Below are 8,820 nucleotides of genomic sequence, written 5' to 3'. Positions count from 1 at the left end.
GTTAATTTGGCCTCTCAAAAAAAAAAAAAACCTTTGGATCTTTACTTTTATGGGTTTTTAGTGTTAATAAGCAGCATATACACCAGCTAAGCACATGCATAACACCACTTGCATGCTCATAAAAGCTAGGTAGACGACTAGTATGCAAACCTTCAGATATTATTCTCCTTATTCCATACAACAGGTACACAAGTGCAGACATCCCGCTGCAGGGTTAAAGAAACAAAGTAGAAGACTAATAAGCAAACCTTCAAATACATTTTCTCCTTATTCCACACAATAGCTACACACATGCAGAGCATCCGGTGCAGCTGTGAGAAATTAGTAGACGACTTATAACATGCAAACCTTCAAATACGATTCTCCTTATTCCACACAACAGCTACACACGTACGTAAGTACAGACCAGTCGCTGCACGCTCGGAGAATGTAGATAAACTTACATGCAGACCATCCACTATTCGTTCGAGCGTGCGGTTTCTAACAGGAAAGACAATTTTGCATTTTTGTCACTGCAGTAGAGGCAAGGATGCTGCTTGTACTTTTTCTCATGTAACTTTTCCCTCACACGTATGACCAAATTCCTATTGCTGATCGGCCCTCGATGCGCTTTCAAAACCTCCAGAACCTCGTAGGTGAACGCGCCGTACGCTTTCGACCCATCGCGCCTCGGAACGTCCAACGACACCTCGTCCTTCTGGCAGCCGCTTAACAGGATCCCATTGTCGGGCCCCACCGGCTTCAATTCGCGGGATTGGAAGCTATGTGGCAGGTATTTGGCACTCGCCTCGTTCCCGAAGGCCGCTGTTAAGTGCACGCCGAGAGCTTCGACGGACAGACGGCCGGAGATGGGGAGCAGGGCATTAATGATAGAACCAATGGAGAGGAATTTCGGGCGGGCGTTGAGCACGTCATCAGGACGGGGCTCGCGAACAGAGCTATGGGGTCCGATCTGCTCTGTCTCCTTGTCGATGAGGCCGCCGCTGTGGCACGAGTCGGAAAGGATAGTGAAGATTGCTCCCTCTGGCAAGCGGTGGACTAGTTTACGAAAGTCAACGTCTGGATCAGGGAATTTCAGTTCACGTTATTTAAGTTAGTTGGAGATTTGCGAAGCTCACACACGTGTACATGGAATATCTTCTACACTCCACCACATTATCAATCGTATGGGATTTATAAATCAAATATCCAGACTGTCCATCATGTGCATCTGATCTTTTTCTATGTTCTATTCGAATAAATAAATTAATCCATTAAAGAGGTGGGCCACGATGTTGGAAACAGTTGAATGGGTGATTTCATCGTAAACTGTAGCCTATTTGAAAAATGTGGGAGGAACTGATTCTTGGAATTGAATATCTGCATAATGTAACCATTGATGAGTGGATTGGATTATACGCGCGCGTAGGCTTGGCAGTAGTTGCAGTATTTTTATGGAAGTGATTACCTTGGCTCCCCGTTTTTGGAAGCAGTGTGGCCCCACAGATAATCACGTGACAAATCCAATCCATCCATCAGGTTTTGTGCGTATTTACCTTTTTTTCCTGTGGTGTGACCCATTTGAGTTTTAGATCGGGCTGCGTTTTGTCATGTACGGTGAGTATAAGAAGGCAAACATGATGAACGGAACAGATGTCACATGCATAACATGATGGACACCACAGAACTCTTATATGCATACCACAGGTGATGCAGAGGATCTGGTGCTTATATGAATTATCCTCACTACCTACAGCCGTTGGTTTTCTTAGGTCAGCATGCAGCCCCCTTTCTTCCCACTAACGTGTCACTTGGGTCGCAGCTATGCAATTTCCGGGCCTGCCATGAATATCATATGGCATGAAAAGTAATCCGGTCCATTGATTAGGTGGGTCAGATTGTCAAAATCAGTGGACAGCCAATGATCTGACTCAACATCAGCTCTGGCCCACCTAATGAGTACATTGGCATGGTTATCGGCAAAAGATGATCTTCATGGTGGGGCTGACTTTCTTCACGGTCCAGATATGTGACACGTGTGAAAAAGAAAGGGTTGCATGCTAACTTATCATTCAGCCAGCTGTATGGGATCTGTTCTGAAACGCCCCGCGCAAAATATTGGAACGTGGATTGCATGCCAGTAGTTACGTGGCTATTGGATGGTATTCTTTGGGCTCCTCAATGATGTATATATCTTATCTATGCCGTTCATCTATTTTGCATCATTATTTTAGAGCATGATATAAAAAATAAGGCAGATTCAAATCTCAATTGGACCACACCACAGGAAAAAGTGGTGATAAAACGCCCATCATTAAAAACTTTCTAGAGCCCACTGTACTGATTATTTGCCATCCAACCTATTGTTAGATAACACAGACGTTGACGAATACAAATATCAGCTCGATCCCAAACTTTTATGACCCCAAAAGGTTTTTAATGGTGAGCATTCAATCACCATTATTTCATGTGATGTGGTCCACCTGATATCTATATCTGAATCGGTTTTTTCCTCATGCCCTAATATGAGCTGAAAAAACAAATGCACGGCATGGATTTTAAAACATGCATCATGGCGTAGATCTAGAACTCTACACTATCATTCTATGTATACTCGATCGCCAACCGTATATTCCCAAATGGATATCAATGAAACGCACTGTCTATCGTAGACGATATAACACCATCTTGATATCCTTTGGGAATGGACGGTGGAAGGCCGACTATACAGCTGAGTCTCGGAACACTTCAAAATTCTCATTCATCCTACCCGTAATGAGATTTAAATCACATGGGACGATTGCGTCATCAGTCGATGAAATGAGCGTCCCGTGCCCACTGAAGTGGAAGAACAAGATGTCCCCTGGCTCTGCCATATCGATCATACGGCCAAGCACTCTCTTTATGTTCGCTCCCGTCGGCTTGCTCGACGAGTTAGTTGCATCGGTCAAGAGCTCAATGTCGTTCGGCTGGAAGCCGAAGCGGTCAATGAGCACACCCCGCATGGCTTGCACGTCGTTGATGCACCCATTCAGCTCGTGTGAGGTGTTGGTGTAGTTGCACCCCACCAAGGTGGCCAATCTCTTCACCATGATTTCTGATAAATTGCACTGATCTTCTATTCTCTCTCTCTCTCTCCCTCTATATCTCTTACATCTTCACCTTATATAGACCATTCTCATACGGTAAATCACTTAAATGCCCTCTCTTAGATTTCAATTTATTAAGGCCCACCAAAGAGACTTTTGTTAAGCCATCTTAACGAATTCACTCGTGACTTTTAAAAGGGAATTTGACTATACTTACCTCGAAGTTTGGTTAAATTACCTTGGGAGATACTACGTTCCAAATATCCCAAGAATGGCCTTCTGATAACTTTTAAATATTATTTCAGACAAAAATGCTCATATCCTTGGTTCAGAAGTCGTACGGTCTACGAGTGAATAAGAAGTTACTTTATGTTTCAACGCCTGAGAAAGTGACGAATTGGTTACTCCCCTTGCCACCAGCCAATGGCTAGTGTTCGGTGGTCTGTGGACCCCACCACCATGTATGTGCTTCATCTATGCCGTCCATATGAATATATATATATATATATATATATATATATATATATATATATATATATATATATAGATCATTTTATGGTATGAAACCAAAAATGAGGTATATCCCAATCTCAAGTGGACCACATTACAGGAAATAGTGTTGAATGAGCATAGACCATTAAAAACTTTTTGAGGGCCATAAAAGTTTTGGATCAAGCTGATCTTTGTTTTTTCCATTCATCTGTGTCTATACAACCTAATCAACAAATTGTACGTCAAATAAACAGTACAGTGGGCCTTAGGAGGATTTTAATGGTGGATATCCAATCACTATTGTTTTCCTGTATTGTGGTCCACCACGATCCATGCAAAATGACAACTACGACCCCATACAAACAATGACACATATGGGCCCACATTGATGTATGTGTATAATCTATGCCGCTTATCCTTTTTGTCGTGTCATTTTAGGGGTAGGGCTCAAATATTAGCCTGATCCGATGCTCGTGTGGGCCACAAAATAGAAAATAATGGTGACTATAGAAACTTTTCAGGCTCATTGTGATGCTTGTTAAAAGTGGATACTGCCCAATTCAGGACTTTTTGAACCCACGGCGAGCTAGCCGACAAGGTGGATGGATCGGATTATCCCATTGTGGGCTTTAGGATATGATACCAATAGTTTGGTAGAAAAGAAAGTGAATACGTTGCAAACCACGAATCATGCAACCTGACAACCAAACCTATATAACATGGTAATTACAACCCATGCAACATAACAACCACAACCATATAACATGGCAACTACGACCCATGCAAACCACGACCCAAATAGGCCCACATTAATGTATGGGAATAATCCATGCCGCCTATCCTTCCAATTGAGTTTCCCAAGAACAATCAAGAATACGGTACAATGACTAGGACCTAGCTACAGATAGACGGTCATGTTGGATGCTCTGTGGGGCCAGCGTGATCTATATGTTTTATCCATGTTGTCAATATATTATGATAGATCATTTTAGGGCTCAAAAGGGAGGCAGATGGAAGGCTCAAGTGGACCACAACACATGAAGCAGCTGGGATTTAAATTTTACCTTCGAAAACCTTTTGGAAGAAGTTTTGCATCAAGATATTATGTTCTTCATTCACACAGGTTCATGTGACCTCATGAACAGGGAGGATGGTGTGGTCTACTTGAGCTACCTGAGCCTTTAATTTGCTTATTCTTGAGCTAATCCTTCAAAATAATCTGTCAAAATAGATGGACGGCAGGGATGAAATATATAAATAATGGTGGCCTCCCACAGACCGTCCGTCACCAGAAGTCCTGATTGGGGCAGTGCCCAATCCGCGCGTCTGACCGGCAGTGAAAATTAGTCCACGTCCAAAACCGGCCATCTACTTGAGTAGGGTGCTCCGGGCCCACCAACCATATGGGTCAATTAGGACGGTCAAAACCATGACCCTAATTCTGGATGTAACACAGCCTAAAACTCACTCCTATAAGATGATCGCAGCCATCCAATTATATAATGGTTGAATGAACAGCTATAAACGAAACTTTCAATGCTGCAAAATGAAAGCAAGAAATCAGACCGCAAGATCTTCAAACCAGTGTGAGTCTCAAGCCATCACCTACCCTTTATGAGGCCTACAGTTTTGACGGTTGAGATCAGCATGCATAAATTTGGTGGACGGCTTGCAGCAATGAGAGCTTGAAGAGGCAATTGAGGGCACGTGTACCAACATGACACACTCCTGTTAGATCATGAAAGTCATCAGATCGGCCAGTACGCCCCACCTGATACATGGTCCGGATCTTGCATGCGTGTGCCACGTAGGCATATGTGTGACGGAAGCCGATTGCGTCCTGCCCCCCCGGACGATAATCCGTCCGGGCAGCGATCTGTGGGGCCCACAGTGATGTAAATACTTTATCCACGCTGTTTATCCCTTTTTTCATATCATTTTACAGCACGATTCTAAAAATGAAGCATGTACACAGTTCCAGTGGACCACACCAAAGGAAGCAGCATTGATAATGAATCCACTGTTGAAACCTTTCTAAGGGCCACGGTGATTTTTTTTTTACCATACAACCTATTAATAAGGTTATGTATAAATGTATGAAGTGAAAAAATATATATATATCAGCTTAATCCGAAACTTCTGCATCTCCCAAGACGTTTTTAATGGTGACCGTTCAATCCTCACTTTGTGTCCACTTAAACATTGGTTCCACCTAATTTTTTGGTTCATGTACTAAAATGATCTGTAAATATCGATGGACGGCGTGGATATAACCCTTACATCAATGTGGATCCCACAGTTTGCTGCCCGAACGGCTACGTGGGGCCATCGAAATGTATGTGTTTAATCCACACCGTCCTTTCATTTTTGACAGACCATTTTACTAGAATTCATAAGAAATAGACAGATCCAAGGCTCAAGTAGACCACACCACAGGAAATCGTGGTGATAGTGAAGTCCACCGTTGAAACCTTGCTAGGGCCCACCATTATATTCATTTGCTATCCAATCTGTTCATAAGGTCACATAGACCTGGATGAAAGGGAAAACATAAATATTAGCTTGATCAAAACTTCTGTAGCTCTCAAGAAGTTTTAATAGTAGGCGTTCAATCACCACTGTGTGATCCACTTGAGCCTTTTATCTGCCTTATTTTTTGTTCCACACTCTAAAATAATCTCTAAAAATGAATGGACGGCGTGGATAACACACATAAATCACTATGGCCCCACAGAACCCCTGCCAGGACCAAGTCCGTAGTCGCAGGGGCACGACGCAATCCGTATACATCTTTGTCGTGGTCCGGTGGCTGACAAGCCAGAAGAGCTGACCTGATTATTATAATCAGGGTTTCCATACACGTAGGCCAGTAGATCGTTTTCCCATGCACCTAGTTGGATTTGAACTCATTTGCATTCAAACCACCTATCTGAACCGTCCATTATGTCCGGTCCACTCTCGTAACCTTCCTGTTTAAAATGAAACTGATCTGATTGTGAAAATCATCTAGTCAGCGGAATAAAAATGGATCGACAAGATCATTCAAATATGATAGCTCCATTTTTGAATGTTTAGAGCCATTCGATCGGTGTGATTTTTAAAGAAAGCTGGAAGATGAGTGAATTAGAATTAATGAACAGTCCAGATAGGTGATGTTGATGCCAGCAGGCCCAAAAGCATCTATGTGCATGGGAGGGTTTCCATACACGCAGTCCACTAGATCATATATACCACTATCAGTTCACACTTCAGTGTCAGCCACCCGCACTACGGAATCGATACCATAACCTTCACTCAGTCTACCACTCGAGCTGGGTGTACTTAGATCATATCTCAATTACAATATGTAGGAGATGGGACACCTCACTTTCTATACCCTACTGTTTCGTATATGATGATCCAAACGGTTCATTCATCATAAACTCCCATAAATGGGCCTATGCCAAAAATTACAGTGATCAGACCATCTTGACCATTTCAAAAGGCTGTCCAAATAAAATCTTTCCTTTTATCATAAGATTCATATCTGGGTCTCCTCTCACTATAAAATATAAACATTTTTTTTTTTTTGTTAGCTTGTTAGTAACCCCACTGTCTGTTCACACATCGCTGTTAGACACCAGGGAATCGATATATCTTTCACTCAGTCTATCACTTGAGTTATGGATCAGGGTGTCTATAAAATATAAACATAAGGAGCAGTCATGTAATAGTGGTCAGAGTTGCAGTGGAGCATTTCAAGAGTCCAACCGACAGATCTGGACGGTCCATTAGGTCCACAACACATTTCATGGACTGCCATTTACAAATCACAGCAATCAGACAATCCTAACCATCCCATCATTGCCTATAAATTTGATGGTCAAGATCATTCGTGGAAAATTAGACTTTATCAACAATTTGATACATCTATTCTAGAAGTCCATCATGGTTCTCTTATGCTTCTAAAGAACGGAAATCTCATCAGAAAATCCTGCCCATCCAATCCATCTCTTGCCAACGGATGGATATGAAAAGAAAGTTCGATGTATTGGATAGGTCAGATCATTCAATCAATCTGATTTTCACATCCTAGCCTATTAAATGTTCAATGAACCTAGTAGACGGTTCTGATGGGACCGATCATACTGTCCACGATGATTGGAAGACACGAAAATCAGGTCTGTCCAATCGCCAGGTAAGCCACACCATAGAAAACAATCACAACCATCTACAACTCTCCAGATTCATGTGGTGGGTCACATGATGAACGGATGGGATTTATTTTGTAGCATGATGATCGGATGGGACTGATTTTGTAGCGTAGGCGGCACTGATGGACGTGTGGGATGTCACCATCATACACCCACTACTGTGGGCCCCACATGAATAATGCTGTGGTATACGACATTGAAGAGTAACCATACACCGCAGGAAATTAGAAGTAACAACCAACGGAAAAGAGAGACGAATTGGTGGGCCACTTGCAGGGAACCTTCACACACACCCAGCTGCATGTGGACCCCCAACCATATAAAGCACTTATCCGGACCATCCATCAAATCCACTCGACTTTTCTTCCACTACTTAAAAATCAGTTCAATTGGATCGTTCTAAACATCTATGACTAGATCTACGGTTGATATTTTCTGCCACTAATTTGATGGTTTTAATTGCCCAATCAATATGGTTTTTTACAACAAAGTCCATGAAGAGTGGCTCAGTTAAATGGATGGTCCGGATTGATACTGTGCATTATACACATGTCCAAATGCAACTAGTTTTTTTTTTTTTTACACACGCACGCCGTAGTAGAATTTCACCACCCATGCGTACTCGAACCCTTTGACCCAGTGTTGAAACTCCTAAGAGTCTACCAACTGAGTAAGAGTACGGTACATGTGAAGGTTTCCCCACACCTGATGATATAGATTAAAGGTTTGCTATTATTATTAGTATTATTTTCATTTTTCTTAGTAAGAAGTATAAGATATTATAATGTGAAATGATGGTTGTTGAAGAAGGTGATGGACGATTAGATTTAAGTATTAGGCGGTATGCCTAACGTGGGTTTTATCCACTAAAATTAGATAAGTACTACAGGGACTGGAGTCATCCACGCACACCTGTTTTAGGCAGTGCATGAAACACCCAAGTACTCTGGGGTGTACAATGTAAAAGCCACTCCGTTCATCAGGTCAGAACCATTTTTTAGACCGTACATTTAGAACATAAGCCCGATTAGCAACTTATATGGGCCACATCAACAGGTACAATGTAA

At 42.3% G+C, this 8,820-nt stretch overlaps 1 protein-coding gene across 1 annotated transcript; it reads right to left on the bottom strand.

Annotated features, from left to right (window-relative positions):
- Nucleotides 1-457: 457 nt before the first annotated feature.
- On the bottom strand, nucleotides 458-3,099 carry LOC131250555 (metacaspase-9-like). The gene is made up of 2 exons (XM_058250843.1): nucleotides 2,750-3,099; nucleotides 458-1,059 (listed from the first exon to the last, which is right to left on the bottom strand). Exons 1-2 carry the CDS (start codon nucleotides 3,069-3,071, stop codon nucleotides 458-460), a joined length of 924 nt encoding a protein of 307 aa, XP_058106826.1. The 5' UTR covers nucleotides 3,072-3,099.
- Between the last annotated feature and the right edge of the window lie 5,721 nt (nucleotides 3,100-8,820).

The sequence above is a fragment of the Magnolia sinica genome, chromosome 7 (assembly GCF_029962835.1).
Source record: "Magnolia sinica isolate HGM2019 chromosome 7, MsV1, whole genome shotgun sequence".
Classification (NCBI taxonomy): domain Eukaryota; kingdom Viridiplantae; phylum Streptophyta; class Magnoliopsida; order Magnoliales; family Magnoliaceae; genus Magnolia; species Magnolia sinica.
Note: the sequence above shows the minus strand (reverse complement) of the source record. Positions and strands in the feature narration are given on the sequence as shown.